Source organism: Cyprinus carpio, chromosome B9 (genome assembly GCF_018340385.1).
Source record: "Cyprinus carpio isolate SPL01 chromosome B9, ASM1834038v1, whole genome shotgun sequence".
NCBI lineage: Eukaryota > Metazoa > Chordata > Actinopteri > Cypriniformes > Cyprinidae > Cyprinus > Cyprinus carpio.
Genome location: NC_056605.1, coordinates 17,525,773 through 17,548,679, shown reverse-complemented (window position 1 = coordinate 17,548,679; position 22,907 = coordinate 17,525,773). Strand labels below are relative to the sequence as shown.

At 36.5% G+C, this 22,907-nt stretch overlaps 2 protein-coding genes across 36 annotated transcripts in view; one reads left to right on the top strand and one right to left on the bottom strand.

Annotated features, from left to right (window-relative positions):
* The window catches only part of LOC109066615 (leucine-rich repeat flightless-interacting protein 2-like), a 40,535-nt gene extending 22,939 nt beyond the window's left edge, over positions 1–17,596 (top strand). For 7 of the 34 annotated variants that reach the window (XM_042731212.1, XM_042731208.1, XM_042731205.1 and 4 more), the window contains 16 exons: positions 1,006–1,047; positions 1,232–1,291; positions 2,346–2,426; positions 2,594–2,623; positions 3,344–3,400; positions 4,279–4,356; positions 4,784–4,906; positions 5,415–5,450; positions 5,572–5,697; positions 6,039–6,110; positions 6,519–6,689; positions 6,956–7,048; positions 7,185–7,277; positions 7,496–7,588; positions 7,870–7,990; positions 8,507–12,449. In XM_042731212.1, coding sequence (XP_042587146.1) covers positions 1,006–1,047; positions 1,232–1,291; positions 2,346–2,426; positions 2,594–2,623; positions 3,344–3,400; positions 4,279–4,356; positions 4,784–4,906; positions 5,415–5,450; positions 5,572–5,697; positions 6,039–6,110; positions 6,519–6,689; positions 6,956–7,048; positions 7,185–7,277; positions 7,496–7,588; positions 7,870–7,990; positions 8,507–10,890 — 3,660 coding nt within the window. In that variant the 3' untranslated portion in view covers positions 10,891–12,449. Of the gene's footprint in view, positions 1–1,005; positions 1,048–1,231; positions 1,292–2,345; positions 2,427–2,593; positions 2,624–3,343; positions 3,401–4,278; positions 4,357–4,783; positions 4,907–5,414; positions 5,451–5,571; positions 5,698–6,038; positions 6,111–6,518; positions 6,690–6,955; positions 7,049–7,184; positions 7,278–7,495; positions 7,589–7,869; positions 7,991–8,506; positions 12,450–13,049; positions 13,100–13,185; positions 13,307–16,952; positions 17,033–17,145; positions 17,251–17,367 lie in introns of those variants that run through there. The other 27 variants (XM_042731233.1, XM_042731232.1, XM_042731230.1 and 24 more) reach the window with 19 other exon arrangements.
* The window catches only part of LOC109111021 (ubiquitin-conjugating enzyme E2 E1-like), a 164,009-nt gene that overhangs the window by 124,653 nt on the left and 16,449 nt on the right, over positions 1–22,907 (bottom strand). The gene's annotated exons all lie outside the window — the stretch shown is intronic.

Here is a 22,907-nt window from a genome sequence, read left to right as displayed (position 1 = left end):
ATTAGGCCCAGACTCTGTTCCTAAGTATATAATAATATAGGCTTAGCTATAAACAAACAAAAAAAAAAAAAATTAATGAATAATAATATAAAGCGAACCATAAGGTAAGGTTGGGCTCTCATTCTAAAAAAAACAAAACGTTTCCATATTCGTGATGTTGCCTATTTCAAGCTTAACTATTATTCATTAGGAAAAATAGGCTTTGTAGTTCACGCGTGTTTCAGTATCGACGGGGAAAAAATTAAAAATCATAATTAACAAAAATATGCCAAAGTGGACCGCTGCTCGCGCCGAATGGCACGGTGAACGGCTACTGTTTCCAATTAATGTGCGCGAGGCACCAGCGCGATCAAACAGCTGAAACAGAAAATACAAAATTTTTGGTCACACAGTAAAGGCATAATTCAAAAATGCAAAGTGTTAGCAGTTTGAAAAATCAAGAATAATAACAGAATGAATCATAATTATTGCTAAATGCTGGACCGTTCTCATTTCTATCTGCAAATGGAACCTGAAGGATTTTTTTTTTTAAACCAAGAATGACCCGAAATGAAAAACATTTAGCTTTTTATCCGTATATATAGGCCTTATATTTAATGACTGTTTAATAACAATAGCAAGCATAAGATCCTTTGTGTAAAGGTCTTCTTTTAATTTTTGATGAGTAGACTGTAGCCTAAGACTATCCTACATTTTGAAATTAACTCACTGTACATTTTTTTTATGTTTTTTTAAAGATGGTACAATGTTATATCATAATGTTATTGTTGTTTTACCTCCTCCTTTTATCTCATTTTACAATTACATTCAGTTCGCAATCCGTCCCTTTGCGCCACCTGGTAGTAGTTTCGCGAAGGATTTTAACACTTGACTGACTTGAAGTTAACGCCGCGGCCCTGCGGCGGCGGTACGCGCGGCGGTATTACTCATTTTGGTTGTCTACCATCTGTATGTTCTGTAACAAGAAGATATAATATCAATCGTGACTTCTTGTCTATCCCACAGAGCAATGGTTATGATGATGATCTCAGCACATTGTCTAGTCGGGTTAGTGGCCCAAATAACCGTGTGATGATGGTGTTTGAGTATTAACTAGTGTGTTGGTTCACCTGTTATGACATCCAGGAGTCTGAGGTGTTAATTCATGATGCAGCAGTATGACTAACTCTGGTGTGATGTGGTACAGATGAATGTGAAGATTGTAAACTGGACTCTGTGTATTTGTGCGCAGAGCTCCAGACTCAGTGATGAGAGCAAAATGTCTCGCTCCTCTAGACTTGATCGGCAGTCGGTGGGTCTCAGTCCGGCATCGCGTTGTGTGATTAACATGAAAATATATCTAACATGAGTGGATTATTACCACTGTCTTTGAAAAAGCATGATGGATTTGTTAAAAATAACATATGGGTGGGCTAATTTATTTATTTATTTTTATGATAAGCATTGGCAAAAAAGTGTTTAACGTTAAAGTGACTTTAATTTTATATTTATTTATTGATATTACAAAATCAAGAAGTTGCTATCTGTAGTATACATTTATTTTACAATTTCAATTTTTTTTATTAATTTTTATATTCAAATTATTTCTAATTGAGTAAATGTTATGTAAAATATAATATTTTGCAGCATTGTATCACTACGATGATACATATCTAACGATAACTGCAACAGCCTTTTTTAATCTATATTGGTTGACCACACAAAAATAAAACACACAAACACTTTCAGCTGATTTGCTGGTATTCCAACCTGTTCAGACTGATCTGGTTTGCTTGGTTTTAAAGAGGTTTTAAACAATCAAGCTGAGAAACCAGCATGCCAGCCAGCTTGGCCAGTCCGGCAGACCAGCTAGACCAAATGAATAACCTGAAGAGTTTGGGTAGTTACTTAGAATTGAAAATAGAATATGATTAATTAATACAGGTTTGTTTCTATGCAACAGTTTTATGCATGTGAATTGTAGCAAAATTAATGGCTTTTCACACAAACATTTTTGCCCTATGTGGTGTTTACATCTTTTTATCTCCAAATTACATTGCCAAATATGTGAACTGTGCAGTCTCAACCCTGGGTAATGTATAAACAATGTGCAGCATGAAATAAGATAATTATTGCAAAAATGTTACAAAAAATGATCCTGGGTGAACATTTTCAAGTGTGAAAAGCCCATTTAGTACCATTCCTCAGCTGGCATGATGCCCCTGCATTGCACATTTTATGGCATGGTAAAACAGTTAAATGGTCTCCGTCAACATTTTTCTCCCTCCATCACTCTGTACATCTCTCACGCTTCTGTCTTCATCAGTTCATCATTCAATCATCTACATTATTTCCCATCATTTTAGAAAGCCTGCTATTCATCTGAACTGTACAGCAGCAGTAGTTATTCCTCTAAACATCAAGCCCCTTCCTACAATGGCTACCAGGTCGGTCATCTTCATCCGCTCCTTCCGTGCTCCTGAGTATCTCTCCACTGTTTAAATCCCCTCTTTCTGATTTCTTGTATTATTCTTTCCTGTCATGTCCACCTTTTTTGTAATTATTCTCCACTTTCACTCTGTATTTGAAATGTTCATCTCTTCTGTCTGTTTAGTTGTCTTTGCTGCACAGCAGGAAGCACAGGGTTTGTGCTGCTCCTCATATTACCCTCTGCCCCACAGCACTTCCTGTACAATAATATGTGCAGCTCTGTACACACCTTTTGAATACTTTCACAGAAGGTCATCTGGGATTATTAGATCTTAAACCCACACAGACCACAAACACCTGAGGACTGAGCTAACTGCTTGTGCTTTGGCTTTGACTTGTAGTCCTTAAAGGTGAAGTGTGTGATGGAATTTTATATGTATTTTTTGTTTAGTTGTTTTCCCAACCAGACTTGACAAAAACCTATTGTAGTTATTTTAATGACTACAATGCTTCTTTATTGGTAGATATTGAAAAATTTTAACCAATATTTTGTGATCCTGTAATCTTGATCTAACTTCTACTTTATTAGCTCATCAGTCAGTTGACATTTTAAAAGGGGTTTTGTCCTATGAATAGCAATCTCAGCATATTAAACTAGGATAAAAATGAATAAAAATATTGAAAAATTACACACTTCACCTTTAATAACTAGTTATAGACCTTTTCCTCACCAACCTGACAGAAATCAAATGACGTGATCATCTGAATGTGATGAAAGACTATTGTTACACTGTGCATAAAAAAGGAGAACTGAGAGTGTGGAGAGAGTTTGCATGCTCACTTGCACAGAGTGGTTATGGGTAAGACCTCAAGGCGTGAGAAGGTGATAAAAATGTTGTTTCTCTGCTGTGTGTTTATATCTGTCGGTCATCAGGGCTCTGTATATGAGGACAGTCTCTACAGTGGCTCTCGACGCGCCAGTGCTCGTGCTGTAAGAATGATAGAGCTAAACTGTAAATGTGCATGAAAATTGCACCCTATTAACCTGTGGACTCAATTCCCTAACCAACAAGTGTGGTGTTGTTATTGTTGTTTTTTGTAATATTCTCTTTTCATAATAATTAATGCTATAATGCCACTCATAGCATTCTCAAAATATTACTTGTGTATGCTTTAACACATTAAACATGTGGGACTGGAGGCTTTGAATTCTTTTAAAAAGGCTTTGAATGTGTTTTGTTAATTCTGTAAAACTAAGAGTGCTTTATATTTGTGTAGCTGACAATCTTAACATTGTCTCATGATATTATCTTTTGATAAACATCAAGATTTTTGGTTAAAATTGACATGAATGTTTAAAGGAAAGTATTTTAGGTGTTTTTAAATATATATTAGCAATCATCATAAACTATATATGTAAACTATTATATTTCACTGGTTGGTTTAATTGATTTGCCGTACCACAGAACCATTCAAAAAGTACAAATATATTACATGTTGTCTCTCAAATTAATAGCTGCATGTATAATCTTAAGAAATTAACAAAATGCAGGTTAAAATCATTTTAGATGCAGTATGGCACAAATTTAAATGTGAAGTATTTCATGTCAAGCTTGTTTTCTAACAAAGGATGTTTAAGACAATGACAGGCATGTATGTTGTCAAGGTGTACTGCTTGAGACTCTTACAGATGTGCAGTGACTATCAGGCCTGAAATGTCTGACAATCTCAAATCCATTTTGTATACATCGTCTCTCTTGATCCGTCTTTCTGATTCTTCAAATTCTCATAGTGTGTGTGTGTGTGTGTGTGTGTGTGTGTGTGTGTGTGTGTGTGTGTGTGTGTGTGTGTGTGTGTGTGTTCCTCTAGTCCTCTGAATACAGTGGTGTCCTGGGCTCCAGCTCTAGGACTTCGTCCAGAGCAAATTCTGCATGTGGAAGTCCAGTGGTGAGCAACTTCACGGTCACTGATGCCCGAGATGATCATGGACTATCACAATTATATTTCACAAGTTGCTTTCTCGGTGATAGATACAGTTACAGCTACAAGCATCCAGTTCATTGGGGCTTTTGCTTTTAATGTCTCATAAATCCTGTACTGTGTGAAACTGATTGTTGTTTCTAGCTAAATCAGTGTATAAATATGCTTTTATTATAATAAATAAGTTTAATTAATTGATTTATACCTTATTAAGTAGGATTGCGTTACTTAAACAGTGTAAGAAAGGACATCTGAGGTGATGTGTGTGTTTGTGTGCATTCTTTCTTTGGGTGCATGCAAAAAGCCAACTGTTAAACTTGGACAGTTGAGACTTCACAAATAGCTGAAATACCTCGTGCATTGATGTTAATTGATGCCATCTGGTGGTTTCCAGGAGGACTGCAGCAGCTCAGTGGCTAGTTTTATGCGCAGCTCAGCTAGTATCAGTGGGCTCTCTAGAGACCTTGACCGTGTGGTCATTCCTGACCTGCCAAACGTTAATGGGAGGCTGTCAATGGTATGAGAGTGAAATCTTCGGGTTCATGTGATTCGTGGTGGTTGATGCCCTAGTTTAAATTGTGTGTGTGTGTGTGTGTGTGTGTGTGTGTGTGTTTATGCATACAAGCAGTGGCATGTTGAATTGAGGTGATGGTCTGCATGAAAAGGGGTTTTGTGCAGAAAACCACAGAAGTCTGATGCTTGATAGAAATTTCCAATTGTTAATATTATAATTCAAGATTATTTTGAAAAGACCTATTCGCAGCACCCTGTTAATTACAGAATTGCTTGATGGTTGCATATTGATTATTGATCAAATACTATCATTGTGGTTTGAACCTTTTCAGCTTGACTGGGACTGATTTTCTTCCTCTAATGGAAATATCTTTTTTACTAACTTTGTTTTAACAGCATGTCTTCAAGGAACAGCATGAATCTGAATGAATGAATAAGAGGCTCGATGGCTTGATTCAATTTTTGCAAGACTACACAATCTATTGACTGTGTTTCATCTTTTTTATTTACAGGCTGATGACAGGTTAGAGCGAGACTACTTGGAAAAGGTTTGTGATTTACTTTCTCTTTTTTTTGCCGATTTGTTTATCTTTTTAACCATTTAAGCCTATATTCTCATGATAAACCCTATAACCAAGGGATGTGACCTATGACTTGCTGTATTTTTAGGGATCCTCACGAGCATCAACTATCTCTGGCGCCACTCTTACCTCTCTGGGTGGGACGTCCTCACGGAGAGGAAGTGGCGATACATCCATCTCTGCTGACACAGAAGCATCCATAAGGGAAATCAAGGTGTGTGTCCTGATCTCTCTGTCTTGTGGCAGTTTAAATTTAAGCAGTAGGTTTATAGAACCACATGATTTCATGGTATGCTTTTGCTGTTTACATATTGGGCAAATTAATCAAACACACCTGAACAATATAACTAAGATTTTTGTGTGTTGAACTCTTCAGGAGCAGGACCGACCACCTTCTACGATCTGCTTCACTGTTATTTTCTACAGCTTTGTACTTGTTTTTTTTTGCACAGTAATTCATTTGAAAGTCTGGTGTTCTTTACCCTTCCATTGCTCTTCCTCCACTGCATCCTTTATCCTTCCTCTTCATCCTCACTCTTCATGCTTTTCATTCAGGAGATCCATGAGCTTAAGGATCAGATTCAAGATGTGGAGGCAAAGCACATGCAGAACCTCAAAGAGCTCAAGGTACATGGCTGGTAAAGACAGTGCCAGTCAAAAGCCCAGCGAGAACCTACTTTGTTTGATTTATATATGATAGTGCTGGCAAACGAACAACAAATTTTGTGCATTTTAACCAGCGAGTGGCTGATCAGAAACATCATGAGATGATGTTAGTCTCTGGTTCTTATCTGGTTCTCGTCTTGCATGTTTATATGTCTATGCCACTGAAGTCTATAGCCTCATTTCCTCTGCCTTGCTTCCATCTTTGACTTTATCTTATTCTCCAAAACATATCGTTACACATCCCTCTTCAGTAATTTAGTTTAAAATTGTGTTCAAGACTGATGTAGAGGTTGAGGTATTGAAATGCATACACAGACATGTGTTTTTGAGTGTTTGCTGGTTTTCATCGTGGTGTCTGACTTTTTAAAGGATTCCCTTTTGGAAGTGGAGGAAAAGTACCGTAAGGCCATGGTCTCCAATGCACAGCTGGACAATGAGAAGACCAATATGATGTATGAAGTGGACACTTTGAAAGACTCTTTAATGGAACTGGAGGAGATGCTCTTTGAAACACGCCGTGAGCTTGAGGAAAAGTGTAAGGTCTGTACAGTCAGGTGTGCATTATAATAAGTTGCAGTAATTCTTTTTGTAATATGCTGTCGAACCACAATTAATAGATTGTTAAAATACTGAGTGCTTTTAATTGGAAATTAATTTTTTTATTATTTGTATTCTTTTTTTGTCATTTTATTATTGAAATAGAATGGAGTACAAATGGTGTTTTTGTACTTTAATCTCAGTGATGACACTGTTAAATATTCAATTTAAAGGGTAAAAAATACACTAAAGGCAGTTTGATATTTTAGGACCTTGAACGAGAGAAGCATGCTCATAGCATACTGCAGTTTCAGTTCAGTGAACTGAAGGAGACGTTGAAACAGAGTGAAGAACTTCTCACTGTGAGTATTGTAGTATTTATGTCTGTGCTTAAACCTTTGTCCTTTTCAAATGCTTGGCTTATCTGCCCATCTGCTTTAACAGCTTTTCTCCTTCCTTCATCTTTGGCCTTCTTCCATGCACAATACCTCTCTATAGGAGATCCGTCAATTACGGCTCAAGCAAGACGGCTATGTTAGGGAGATTTCTGACCTCCAGGAAACTATTGAGTGGAAGAATAAAAAAATTGGGGTATGATCCCTCAGTATCCAACTCTTGTAAAAACTGTATTTTTCATTGTAATTTTATCTTTCAAACATATAATTGTAGATTAGCTAGATTCCACATCTGTTTCCTCCTACAAGCTGTCTGTCATTGCCAAACTGTTCTTGTTGTCTGCAGCACTGATGTTTTCATTGCTTTCACCTTCTTTTTCTCCTCTTGGCCAAATCCCTTCTGGTGCTGTTCAGGCATTAGAAAGGCAGAAGGAATTTTCTGATGCCATTCGAAATGAGCGGGATGAACTTAGAGATGAGGTTGTTCAGCTCAAAGACATTTTGAAGGTATTGATATGTGTGGTGAAACTAGGGCTCACTCTTTTCTCATCAAATTTTCCTAACGAAAAAACTTTATTTTTTAGTAATGTACAGATGCTAAGACCCATACTATAATGTAAATTGAGACTGATTCATTAACACTCAATCTGATTGAATGAACAGGATCATAATTATATTATCTACAAATACATGTTTAAAAATAAGAAATCTAGGTCCAGTGCATCTGAATTTAACCTGAATTTGTTTCTATAAGAAGTATACTAATATTAAACTGTTTTGCTGTCCAGAAACATGGCATTGTCCTTGGACTCGACTCAGCCACCAATGGAGAAACAGAAGAAGTCGGAAAGGCTGATCAGAATTCTCAAACTGCATCAGCTGAAATCCGAGAGGGAAGTAGTGTACTAGGTAAGCTGCTTTTCTTAGCTTCATTCATTGCATGCAAACATGTTTTAGCTTTGACACTTTGCATTTTCAGCTTGTACAGCTCAAGCCAAATCTAACCAAACTGCCACCGTCACATTAACATCTCTCACCCTTTCCTGCTTCCCTGTATCCACTTTGCATATACAGCTAGAATGAAAGTTAACACTACAGAGTCATGTCTCTTTCTTAAGTCCATATTCCAATACTCTGCTGAATGAGTGTTTATAAATTTGCTGAAAAAATGTCAACACATCCTTGATTTTAAAATCAAAATCAAGAGAAGGAATTGCAGAGTAGTTTGTTCAGTTCTTGACTTTACTTTGGGGTTTTCTTCTTCGGGACATCCTTCAGGTCTTTTGGTTTTTATGGGTTTAAGAGCTTTGCCATGGAGCCTTTTTTCTCTCCTTTCCCTTTCTTTTTTCTTCTTGCTCTAAACATTTGCCAAATATTCAGTGGATTCTGCAGATTTTAACTACTGACACCTCAATCATCTCCCAGGCACTCATCAGCTGAAGGTGTGTAAAGACCAGCAACAAAAAGATTTGGATGATGGGGTGCCAGGGAATCAGCAGATTTCAGCAGAGTTCAGTTCTACAAATGCACCTTTAGAAGCAAATGAGAATGGGGACCTTGGGGACCAAATGAATCGGGGTGTAGAGCAGCTTGAGAATAGACCTGAAGAACCTCCAAGTTCTGTTGGTGATGATAAACTAACTGCAACAAGAACCAAGGAGGAGCTCAAATCTGAGGAACATATACCAGAAGATTCAAGAGGTAATACAGTGGAATTAGAGTGCATTGTTCACAAGGATGGACATTTAGAGACAGATCAACAAGAGAGTGAATGTGTCAAACCTAGTCAGGTCATCAAACAAGAAACTCCTTTAGAGTCTGTCTCTGCTTCTGTCCATGATGAACCTGATAAACCTGGTGAAGCTGTGCTTGATGATGAACTCAAAGAGGAGCCTGTAGAATCATCTCAAACAGAGAAGCTTGCCAAAACCCAAGGTGCCAGTGCTTCACATAAAAAGAAGAAAAAGAAGAAGAAAAACAAGCAGAAGCAGAAACAGAGTGACAAGCAAGAGAATGACACAAAGATAGATGACAAGACTGAAACAGTCTGTAGTGAAGACAATCCAAACCAAAAAACGGAAGGTGATCTAGAAGGAAATCATCAGGAGCCCTTAGAGAATGATATATCCAAGACAACAATGAATACAGATGTCCCACATGATGCAAAAAGAACCAGTGAATTGGATGGTATCAAAACAACAAGCGCAAATATAAATGCTGATGATGTTCAAGATAAAATTCTGTTAGTTACAGATGAAGCTGATTTAGCAGGAATTTCTAAAACAATCTCAAATTTTGATTGCCCTAAATCTAGCAATGGCATCCTTTCAGATGATCTGTCCAGCAATGTTATATCTAACCCCGCAAACAATATTGATGAACACACTGAGGATTCAACAAATCCTGACTCTGAAGCTATAGTCCTTAGCTGTGATCTTGTATCTTCAGAAACCGAGACTTCACTGCCTCATGAACCTTCTGCTCAGTCCATGGATGCTGTTGAAGGGGGTGTTGAGTCCATCAGCTGCTCTGAGGACATTGAGAGATCTTCATCGGAAGACATGAAGGAAGTAAAGAGTCATCTGAACTGTGAAGTGGAAGAACAGGAAGAAAATGTCCAGAACATTAATATAGATGGGACCACTAACCCTGAAAATCAAGATGACTCTGCTCATCCCTCTTCCCCTGTAATGGAGAAGGTGGAAAATGAAGCTGAAAGGGTAATCAAGGAACAACCTATTGATCAGCCAATGGAAAACCAACTTAAAGACAGCAGTGGAGCGGAATTGGACCAGGAAGAGATTGAGAGACGAGATGATCTGGATAAAGAAACCCTTAACGTGCCTTCTGAAAAAGTGTCTGACACTCAAGACAGTATTGAAGCAGAATTGTACCAGGAAAAGGTTGAGAGACAAGATGATCTGGATAAAGAAACCCTTAAAGCACCAACTGAAAAAGTGTCTGATACTCAAGACCGTATTGGATCAGAATTGGACCAGGAAAAGGTTGAGAGACAAGATCATCTGGATAAAGAAACCCTTAAAGCACCAACTGAAAAAGTGTCTGATACTCAAGACAGTATTGGATCAGAATTGGACCAGGAAGAGGTTGAGAGACAAGATGATCTGGATAAAGAAAACCTTAAATCCCAACTGAAAAAGTGTCTGATACTCAAGACAGTATTGGATCAGAATTCGACCAGGAAAAGGTTGAGAGACAAGATCATCTGGATAAAGAAACCCTTAAAGCACCAACTGAAAAAGTGTCTGATACTCAAGACAGTATTGGATCAGAATTGGACCAGGAAGAGGTTGAGAGACAAGATGATCTGGATAAAGAAACCCTTAAATCACCAACTGAAAAAGTGTCTGATACTCAAGACAGTATTGGATCAGAATTCGACCAGGAAAAGGTTGAGAGACAAGATCATCTGGATAAAGAAAACCTTAAAGCACCTACTGAAAAAGTGTCTGATACCCAAGACAATATTGAAGCAGAATTGGACCAGGAAGAGGTTGAGAGACAAGATGATCTGGATAAAGAAACCCTTAAAGCTCCTACTGAAAAAGTGTCTGATACCCAAGACAATATTAAAGCAGAATTGGACCAGGAAGAGGTTGAGAGACAAGATGATCTGGATAAAGAAACCCTTAAACCTCCTACTGAAAAAGTGTCTGATACCCAAGACAGTATTGGATCAGAATTGGACCAGGAAGAGGTTGAGAGACAAGATGATCTGGATAAAGAAAACCTTAAAGTGCCTACTGAAAATGTGTCTGATGGAAGCCATGTTGACAACACTCCTTTAATTGAAACACAGGTTCAGGCTGTACATGAGGATCACCTGTCTCCCAATGAAGCAATTAAGGAATCAATTGGAGATTCAGATTCTTCTGACCAAGAACCCAAGGTTGAAAAAGATGGGGAGGAAAGATCGATCCAAAATCAGCTTGAAGTGCAACTGCCTGAAGATGGAGAAGACCTTCTGGTAAAGTCAGATGTGGCTGCTCAAGAGCTCAAGGAAGAAGATGAGGAAGAGGAAGATGAAGGAGAATCGTTTGATTTTGATGAAATGGATCTTGAAGCATCATCAGATGCCCCTCTAAAAAACATTCTAGATCAGCCAAAAGAGGAAGGTATTCTTTTCAAAGATGATGTCCAAGAAGCAGGCCAGGAATACCAAAGCAATGTCACCGATGAGGACCAAATTCAAAAAGAACATCTAGAACTTGCAGATCAGGAATCAAAGCCAAAAGAGCAGAAAGATGATGGACAAGACACAGAAAACCCACAAACAACAACAGTTATAGAAGGATGTTTAACAGAGGACAGCCTAATCAGCAGTGAAGTCAAACCTAATGACCAGCAGCATGATACCTCTGGAAATAAAGAAGATGCATTTGAGGAGCCTCAGCAGGCATCAGAAAATGTGACGCTCAGTGAAGGAGTTAATCTGATCTCAGAGATGGAGAAAGGAAATGGTGGCCAGGAGTTGAATAGTTCCATTCAACAAGGAAACAAGTTGTCAAGTATTTCAGGAGATCAGGAAGTTGAGAAGGCAACCACGGAAAGAAACAAGGAAGATGAAAGAAAAGAATCTAAAAAAAGTGGGAAAGGGAAAGGGAAGGGCAAGGGGAAAGAAGAATGTAAAATGTCTTAATAGACAAGGACATTGCTGAGTCTCTTCTCAGCATCTTCAATTGAAAAAGTATTTTGCACTTATGTAGGTCCTAATGAAATTATTTTGGGACCATTACTTCAGAGAACCCTAAAATAACCAAACATATCTTGCAGTCATTCCCAATTATCAGTCTTTGCATCTTTTTCAGCAAACATTTTATACATGTTTTACACCTGATTAACAATACAGAAAGAACACTTGAAATTAGTTCAAACAGTATTTAAAATCCCCAAACCAATTACTCATTGAATGCTATCAGTAATGGGTATAAAGTGTCATATTTATTATGAAATTTTACATGAGCATGAATAAAATGTTTCTCATACAATGAGTAATACAAATGATCAGCTTTCTGTCTGTGCTGCAGTCATGTTTGGCAACTTCTTAATTAAAATGTTTTCGGAAACAAAGGACCTGTAATGTATTTTGTTTAAATTGGTGTTATGTTGTTTAAAATTGTGATAAATAAAAAATGTTATTGTGTGCCAACCTTATTAAACATTCCTCTAAGAATTTGACTGGAGCAAAGTTATGTTTTGTTTTTACAATTTATTTGTTGGGAGATATGATTGAGAAAAAAATGGAAATATTTGATTCTGTTTGGTGAAGATGGTGTTGGAACATTGAGACATAATGTTTGTTAAGTGAACCATGTATTTTAAAATAAAACTTAAGCAATTAAAAATATTTGTTTTACACTATTGTTTATTGATTGTGTAAATTTTTATTCTATATTGATAGAGGACATTTCATTATACCACTTCAGATAAGATTGACTTATTTGTAAGTCATGAAAGTTTTATTTTTTAGGCCATGAATTATAGTATGTCACACATTCATTGCATCACAAACCTCAAGTAAGCTTGCATGAAAAACACTGTCATGTAATAGATGTACAGACTGAGTGAACGCTAAGAGATTTTGACTTTTGAGGTCACTGAAGTTTCTGCATGTTGCCCATCCTCATCCTTCACATCCCAGCATAGGATAGCCTCACTTTTTGCATGCCCTGACTGCTCCCCCTCCATGCCTTTGGTTCCTCCCACCCCTGGTATGTGAAATCTTTCCTGTCTAACCTTGGAATTTGTTTTAACATGAGAATGTAATATTTTATTATTGCAAAATATATGTTTTAGATGTTTAACTGTAGTTGTTAAAATGTATGAATGTCCCAAAAGTGGTTATTATATTGAAGTGGATATACAGTTGTCCCCCCCAAAAAAAAACCTGCAAGAAAAAAAAATGTTGGTTGTTGTCTAATGGTAATCTGTTTAACTTGCTTTTCAGAAATTCGTTTGCGAAAACTGGTTGATGAGAGGGAAAACCTAATAGAGCAGGTGTGCTGCTGGCAGTTACAGTAATTTACATTGACTTTATCCTCATTTTGTGCCATTACAAGCATGAGGTTTTTTTTTCTATTCAGGTTAAGAGATTGAAAGGTCAGCTTGAGCAGAAGAAACAGAAGAATGGTATGGAGGATTCATCCAGCCCACAGGGAGATGTGCTGGAGAACGGTGCTGACTCCAACATCATGGATATACAGAGTAAGAAACTGCCTGCAATCATTTTGAACAGATCTGGGCCCATATTCACAAAACATCTTAAGGCTAAAAGTAGCTCCTAACTTGCCGATTTAGGAAGAAAATCGTAAAAATAGTGGGCATGTCAGTCCTAAATTTAGGAGTCCTAAATTTTTGCTCTAAGAGTATTTCACAAAGCGTTTTAGCGCTAAAATTAGCTCCTAAATCTGTGAAACGTTAGGAGCAGTGAAGAGGACTCCTAAGTCACTAAGAACAAATCTGAAGTATCCTAAAATGGCTGTTGCCAGCAATCTACCTCAGAATATAAACATTCTAGAAACATTTTTTCTAATTAATTTGGTTTGGAGGTTATCCCAACTCTAAATGTTTTATTATATTCTTAATATATAGCTGTTCTCGCGTCCAGTTTGGTTTTCTTTTATGTTTGCATGTCTTACTATCAGCCATGGTTATTCTGCTAATTAAAAGGCTGTTTATATGCATATTACCAAAATTTTTGGTCGCAGAAAAAAAAAAAAAAATTCCACATGAAGTGGCAAAATCACTCCATGACGGACAAATCGTTAACGGCTGGCTGGTCTATGTGGTAATATAGTACACTGGGCAGGACATCCATATACTCAGCTAACATTCATCGACCTCAAATTTGGCTTATCATCTGAGATATGTATGTAGTAGCAACTTTACATGGCAGCCCAATCCAATGTTTGTGCAGAGTGTGGAAGCTGAACAGTAGCACACTTGGGCTACTGCATGACAGATCGAGGCGCCGCTGCGATCATTTGCTCTTAAAATACTTTGACATTTTTGGTCATACAGATAAGAGTACTGCATCTTTTGTATCTGTAAAGACTCTACATTTATTTGTGTGCACTTAGAATAGCAACGAAATGTTGCGCTTTCTGTCGTCTTGAACTCTGTGACTCATGTCACTTCGAAACTCTGTGGATGCTTGCCTTATTACAGACATGAAAAATATATCTAGAGAGGGAAACTTTTAAATGAACCAATTCAAACAGAAAACAAAAAATCTCACATTATGTAATCTGTATGAAACATGCAGGTGCTGCGGAGATGAGTCACTGTCGCAGACTTCATCTCTTAAAACGAAAACAGAAAGCCCTAGTGTAACAATAAGTTACGACGTTCCAATAAATTAAAATGTTTATGCAGTGCTTGCTGTTTTTCCCTAAAACATTCATAATTATTTTATTTACATTATATATGATTTGCATGATTTGTTAATAAAAGTGCGACTAATAGTCGACTAATGCTTAAAATGAAAGACTTCTAGCTGACCAGAAAAATCTTTAGTCGAGGGCAGCCCTAATGCAGATTGACTAATTGTTTATGAGAAGCATATATATAAGAGGCTGACAATTATCTGAATATATAGCCTACTTGTTTAATTAGTGAAACCTTTATTTGAATATGGCAACATAATATTGTGCTCTACAATATTTCTGTGAATAAATCTCTGACAGAGACTATCAGCCAATCACTGTGTGCATAGTTAGTATGCTGACATCTTCCATAGCAACGAGGTCAACCCCACCCTTACTCTTAGCTTAAGACTTCTGTCTATTCCTTAGTAAAAGTTCGTCTCAGCAGCTTTTGTGAATAGGTTTTAAGAAAAAACTATTAGCTAAAAACGTTTACTGCTATTTATGAGAACTCTTAGTGGTAAGATAAAATGTTTTGTGAATATGGACCTTGGTTTATTGCCAGAGCACATAAGACCTCAGATGTTGAGAAATGTGGTCCAGTGTCCTTCCATTTTATCCTACCTGTCAGATTGTCCTACCAGGCCTTACTGCACATGCATACATGAATATTGAGTAATTTTTCTCATACTGAACAACAATAATTGCTGTATTTGCATTACTGTAAGCGGTAGGATTACGGTTGGGGTAGATGTAGATGTGTAAAACACAATCTAATAGATAATAGATATAAAACAAATTATTTTAGTTTTTTCCGGCCATAGCTGTATCCCTTCTAACCACAACCGCTAATAACACAAATACTGTATTTGCATTACTGTAATGGTAGGTTTAGGGTAGGTGTACGTTAATAAACCATGATTTGATCTTTAGCACTTTTTGTTGTTGAATTGTTATACCTACTGTTTTAATGGGAGGTAGCAAAATCTGACAGGGTTGCACAAATCGACAGATCACCGGGGTCAGTTCTACTAACATTAAAAATGGCTGTGGTCACTCTCATCTTAAAAGAAACCTGGACTAGATTCAAATGTTCTGAATAACTTCAGATCTATATCTAATCTCCCTTTCATTTCCAAACTGCTTGAAAAAGTGGTTGCTTTGCAGCTACAAGCACATCTCTCTGCCAACAATCTTCTTGACCCCTTATCAATGTGGGTTTCAATCAGGCCACAGCACTGATATAGCACTACTAAAAATTACCAATGACCTTTTAGTATCTGCGGATTCTGGCTGTATTACTATCTTGCTGGATTTAACAGCAGCTTTTTGACACCGTATCTCATCATATACTTATTTCTCGGCTATCAACTATAGGCATCACGGGTACTGCTATGTCTTGGTTTATATCATATCTATATTTTTGTTAGTGTTCAAAACTTAAAATCGTCGTCTTGTTCACTCTCTCAAGGTGTCCCTCAAGACTCGGTTCTTGGACCTCTTCTGTTCAACATTTATTTGCTTCCCCTTGGTCAAATTATCCATAGCTATGGTCATTGTCATGATGATGACCTGCAAGTTTACATATCAGGTCGCTCCGCCTCTGCTCTTTCACTTAATTCACTGAATGCCTGTATTGCTGACATTAAAATATGGTTACATAGCAACTTCCTATGATAAACGATGATAAAACATTGATGATAAAAGTTAATAAGTTATTGTATTAATGGTCCACCATCTCTCTTGAAAAGTCTCATTTAGTTCTATTACCAAGACTGCATTTTACCACCTCCGCATTATTGCCTGTCTGCGTCCTACTCTCAGTACCAAAGACACTGAAACTCTTATTCACGTCTTAACTTGTCTATTACTAGGCTACAGTATGTTCAAAACTCTGCCATTGGAGTCATCAATCAAGGTATAAAGTCTGAACACACTACCCCATTACTTTATAATCTACATTGGTTGCCTGTTTCTGTTCGCATTCAGTATAAAATTATTTTGTTAACTTTTTAATGTCTTCATGGACCATTATCTATCTGAACTGCTGCACTATTATAGATCTTCTCGCTCTCTTCATTCATCTGATTCAGACACTCTCACTGTACCTTGTTTCATCTCATATCAATGGGTGGTAGATCTTTCAGTGCTGTAGCTCCAAAACACTGGAATTCTCTTCCACCAATTCTTTGTGACACCGTAACTATATCATCATTCATATCTCAACTAAAAACCTGTCATTTCTTATAGTATTTCCAGCCGGCTTCTGATTTAATGTTTTGCTGTGAAACTACTGGGTATTTGTGTTGTGCTTTCTGGTTTTGCTGTTACAGTAAGTCGCTGTGTATTTATATGTATGCACTGTATACTATCACATGAATTTATGATTAAATTTGTGTTTATGTATTTTCTCCTTGTACAGTGACCTTGATCATGGGAAAGGCACTTTATAAATAAAACTTATTTGTAAATGTTCCTTATTTCAGGGGATGCAAACAGACAAATCAATGACCTCAAATTTAAGCTTGTCAAATCAGAGCAAGAAGTCACAGCACTTGAACAGAATGTGAGTTCTTTTAATATATTTCATTACAATTAATAATTGTAACTCATTTTACTCTTCTAAAATATGAAAAAGGGAAACATTTGAATTGTTTTTAATTGAAACTCATGTTTTAGGTCACAAGGCTCGAGGGTCATGTGACCCGTTACAAAGCTGCATCTGAAAATGCAGAGAAGGTGGAGGACGAACTCAAAGCTGAAAAACGCAAACTGCAGCGAGAGGTACAATAGCCCAATAGCTCTGCTTTCATTAAAAAAAAAAACAGTATACAAAGTTATACTTACATGTACATATAATAAAATGAATGGCTTGCTCAACTATTTTTTTTTTCATGGTAGTTGCGCTCTGCACTGGACAAGATTGAAGAGTTGGAATCCAGTAACAGCCACCTCTCGAAAAGGCTGGAGAAGATGAAGAGTGGCCGGGGAACAGCAACAACTCCCTAATAGTTTCAGATCTGTCCCATAATCTGCCAGAATTCACCTCCACTGCCTATCCATTTCCCATCGTTCTGCACCTTAAGCAAAGTTGATAAAACTATAAACAAGCCCATGAGACCCTGCTACATTATATCCTGCAACCGTGCCATTTCTTCCTGTTTATCCATTTTAGGTTGAGTTCTTCATCTTTGGAGAACCCAATCCGGACTTTTGAAGGATGCAGGAAGACTCTTAGTGTGCCTCATTCAAAAAGCACAAACACTGTAGTTCAAAAAAGTTAGAATGGTAATTGTCACGTGAATGTTGCTGAATTGTTTTGAGTGTAACGTGCAAGGCTGCCTGAGTTTACATGTATTTGGAGAAGGATCTTAAGATACTCTATGGAATTCGGGATGTGACGATCAGGACATGTTGTCCAGCTCTAGGAAGTCTGGATAACCATTTGTTTGGTTAAAGAAACCTGTTGCTTCACTAGGACAAGACAGATGAGTATGTGTGATTGTGCGTGTTTGATGCTTTCATGTGTTCCACTCGCAAATATATTTACTGCTAGTTGAGTAATCTAGATCTTCCTTGTGTATCTGAAGCCAAAGGTTCTGGAGATATATTGAGGTCTCTTAAAAAAAAAAAAAAAATCCTCTAGTGAATTGTCTATAATGGTCTTCCTAACATGCTGAAAGACCAGTGTAACATAAGAGGATGAATACTGATTCTTAGTAAATTTTGGTGTTGTTTGCATTGACACTGACAACTCAATCACACAAATCAGGAAGTTGTTCAAGGATTTCAGGCTAAGCAGCAAGCACTTTTGGTGTTGTTGCCTCTGACAAGATTAAAATTAACAACCTCCAGGTGATGAAAAAAGCTTGGAAGATTCAGAACAGTCTCATCCTGTCAAACCAGTTATGAGGAATGATGTGATCAGAAGCATTAATTGTTGAAGACTGTTGTTGAACACAAGCACCATTTAATTAATCACCTGCCTGGATGAAGAGGCGGCTCCACCAGGTTTGACAATGCTTTAAATCATGTGTAGGTTAACTTATGAAAAACTGTATGAATTATGATCTTGCAATAAAATGTCAATTTTAATAAATAAAAAAATCAGTTGTCCTGTATATAACATTCACCTAACCTAACACCGTGACACCAACCACTGAAGAGCCCAGTGTACTGTGAACCAAAGAAATTATGAAACGTTTTCTAAACGTGTGCCATGTGCATTTGTGACATGAATATAAAAATACAAACATGCATACATACGTACTTTATTTGGAACCTCTGCAATTACATATAAAACAAAGCACCAAGTCTAACAGGTTGATATGGAAAATGTCTATTTAACACACCTTAAACCTAAATAAGACATTGGTGAAATAAAACAGCAAGTCTACCTCTCATACATACCAGTTTTCTCACAGTTGACTTCTTTTTAATGTCTATTTTAAATTTTCTTGGAAACATGTAGTATATTTGTGAATTAAAGAAATCAAAGATTTTTTTCCATTATAACCTCTTCTATAACTTCAAAATTCTAAATTAGATAAATATTTCAATAAGTGAAGATAAAGAAACTGAACAACATAATATGCAGTGGAATTGTCATTTCTATACATGTGAAATATAAAAAGTTGTGTCACACAATCAAAAGAGAATGAATATGATAAAGAGTATTGTGTGATTATTATAGTGCAGCTGAATCACTGCCAAAACAATATCTACCCTTTTTAGGGATCTGTTTCCTCTATCTGGGATGTACGATACTCCACAACAGACTTTTTCATGTTCTTATCTGGAGTAAGATCTGTGCAACTAAGTGGCTTCCCTGTAAATGGATCATTATTGTTCCTGCAAAAATAAATGAAAAAAAAAAAATTATTATATTTCTACTATACACTTCCTCAATATAGAAGACAACAATAAAATGAAAGAAATCCTTTGATAACCACCTCAGGTGGATCAGACACCTATCTGAGCAAGCAAGACAGCATCCTTTTTAATAGCATTTCATTACCATACAACATTGCTATGATAATATCATAGATTATGAAAATAGCTTGTCTGTGGGCCTCGGTCTAGTAAGGAACCCTGTTATTCACATTCGTCATCACCGTCTTTTACAAATCTTAGTCGGTCCGTTTAGAAAAATGGGTGAAAGGCACCGTTGATATAGTACAACATTTCCTCAAGGAGTTAAACTCAATTCCCAAATGTTTTATGTACTCAATGGTGCAATTCCTCATGACCAGTAAGAAACAAAAACAATTCCTCTCTGAGCACCCAACTCTGAACTCTCAATGCACTAACAACAAAATTATCAATGTAATACAAATGCACTTTTTTTAATTTTTAGAGATTATTCCAATGAATCTTACGTTTTAAGATATTCCTCAATGGCTCTTCGCTCGTACACACATCCACCTTTGGCCTTGACGGGATCAACGAATATCTTCCCTGACAAGGGACATACCAGATGAGGAGGCACTGAAACACTGCTCTCACCTATGTATTGCTGAAAAGTAGATTGAAATGCGAAAGGAAATGAAAAATAAATAATCATTGGTGAATTTTTTAAATAAATATAAAAACAGGATAATATCCTAACAAATATGTTACACATAGGAATATTCACAATTTAATTACTACAAGTGTACAGAGTTCAGATTGCTAACATTATTAAATATAATTTTAACCTGTTGAAATATTTGAGAAGGGTGGTGCTCAAGTACCTTTCTATATTCTAATTTCATATTTTAAACTGGTCTTTAAAAATACAGCACATATGTGTGCTTAAGACATTTAAAAACTATGATTGTAGACAGCACATTCATAAACATGATTCCTCTTTGACCAAAACTTATGGGGCATCATTTATTGGTAATAACTGAATGAAAAAGAATTTACCATTTCAATGGATTCCATGGACTGAGATGCGTTTACTGCAGTGTCATCTTTAGCTGCCTGCTCATAGATTTCTTTGCTAGTCAGGAATTCCTCTGCTAATATGCTGAAGATACGATAGACAGTGGACATTATTTATTGTATCCTTTATTACATTTAGAATTGGATAAGTGCTAAATTGCAATGTATTTTACAACTTGAATAAGCTTTCATCTCTGTTCTGATTATATTAGATTTGTTAAGTCCATTGAATAATAAGAAAAAAACTTTGAGATTTAAAATGGTAATGAAAAAAATTAAACACCAGATGAAGAATAAGAGGCTACCTGTCTAATGGATCTTCTGCCTCTGGAAGTATCAGAAGTCCATGTACAGCATCCAAGATCTCTCTCATAGTAACATCAGCTGAGTAGTTTCGATCAAATATGTGTGTGGCAAATCCCTTCCCACACTGTTGATTGTTGCAATGGTAAATCTATACTGCAGTCAAGAATTTTAGAATTTGAGTACAAAATGCTAAGGTGTTCTGCACTCTACTCTTAATATATTAATCAAAGAAAACAGAACGATCAGTTTCTGAAAAATTACTGGGAACACTAAGTGCGACAGGATATCAGGAGTATAGAACCGGTGACAATCAGGTGGTTTCACTGGATAACTCACGGCCACACAACTGACAATACAGCTCAAAGGTTCATTCTCATAGGGACAGTTTGTTTCAGGGGTCCGCTTTCATGACCAATCCTCCAAAAAGCTGGAAAATTTAAATGCCATAACTTTATTGTACATTTAGTTTTATGTGTAACTTGACTACAATTTAAAAGTTAGAGGGAAGCAACTCGATACTAATCTGAAGATTCAAGTGTGCAGATACTCAACCAATTCATGTGTTACCAGGGTTTATGAGGATTATGGCTGTTTATGTGGTTAGACAATACCAGATCAAAGAAGCCTCTACCCAATAAACAGAAAGAGTAAGGTGGTTAGTAGGGATGTAAAGATTTAACCATTTGAAAAGTCAATTCAACTATCATGACGATTCAAATCAGTTGAGATGCTAAACAAAATCGCGATTCAATTAGGGGTAGGAGTTTATATAAATTATGTCTGAGGGGAACTTACTGTCTTTAGAAAAAGTTTAGGATGGATGTTTTCTTTTTATCTTGCCTCCTGTATAATGCATATTACAGTTCATAAGTGCAGCACTGCTTTGTTTACAGCGGAAACCAAGGAAACGCTTTAAGCGCCACCTGCTGGCAGAGTGTGAATCTGCGTCTTGTTTAGCTTGTCTGCTGTTTTGGTTTCATGCAGATATTTGTTTTGTATAGTTTCACAAAAACTGAAGTCAAACAAGTTCTGTTTTTTGCTTCAAATTTTGAAATTATACATCCAATTTAGATTAAAACACTGCTCATGTTTGCATGTATGCATGCATCTTTGTTTGGGATTCATGATTAAACCTTAATTTGGTTGTCTCTAATTTAAAATAAAATTTTAAATGGAAAGATCACAGACAAAGCCTTAATTTTGTTCATATGAAGAGATTTATTTTGTGTTATTTATTTGATTTGGGGCTTGTTTTAAAGTTTCAATTTAGTTTTGTTATTTACTACAATATATTTAAATTTTTGTTATTTAGGCAGACGGCTTTTATCCAAAGCAACAAAACAAATGAAGGACAATAGCAAGCATCAAAACCAACCAAAAGAGGCAACGTATAGAGCAAGTGCTATATTATATATTAGTTTATAGTGTTATAATTTCGATTTCACAAAGAAAGTGCAGCTTTTGTGCCAAGGCAATAAGAAAAGAGAACCAAATTTAATTTATAATGTCTTAAATCCCAATTTGTAAATAAATAAATAAATCGTGAATCGAGATCGTGAAATCAAAATCAGTGAATCGCTTCGTGAGTTGAGTGAATCATTACATCCTAGCGGTCTAGAGAAAGTACCATTTTAGACTACATATCTATATTGTAAAAGATTAACGGATCATACTTAACTGAAGTCCGGTTTCTGATGGATACACCGAACAAAATTGATGGGGATCACACGTTGAAGAACTGGGTTCCAGTCGTCTATTATGATCCGTTTTGCTCTTTCTCCAAATGAAGCGGCCTTGACTTGCATTCTCGTATCTTCTTTTTTAATACACTAATAAGGAAGTTAACGCGTATATTAGTATTATTAGTATAAAAATAGTTAGGCTAGCCATGATATTCCCTATAACATGTTAAGAGTGGTGTACTTCTGGGAATATTACGGATCATTGGTTTTTTTCAGACAAATAACCTATATGAGGTGTGTGGGTTTTGTTTTTTTTCATTATAACATACATTGTACGTCATTTTGTAATTCTGGTAATTTTGCGCAAACAAAACTTCAACACTACAATGAAAACAGGTACATCACTGTTCGGTTCAGGTGTTTTGCTTCGTTTAAATATAGTGCTTTGTGTACACTCAATGATTCTACCAGAGGAGCTACCAAAGGTATAAAGCCAATATAAGGCCTTTTCTGCTGTTTTAAGCACTC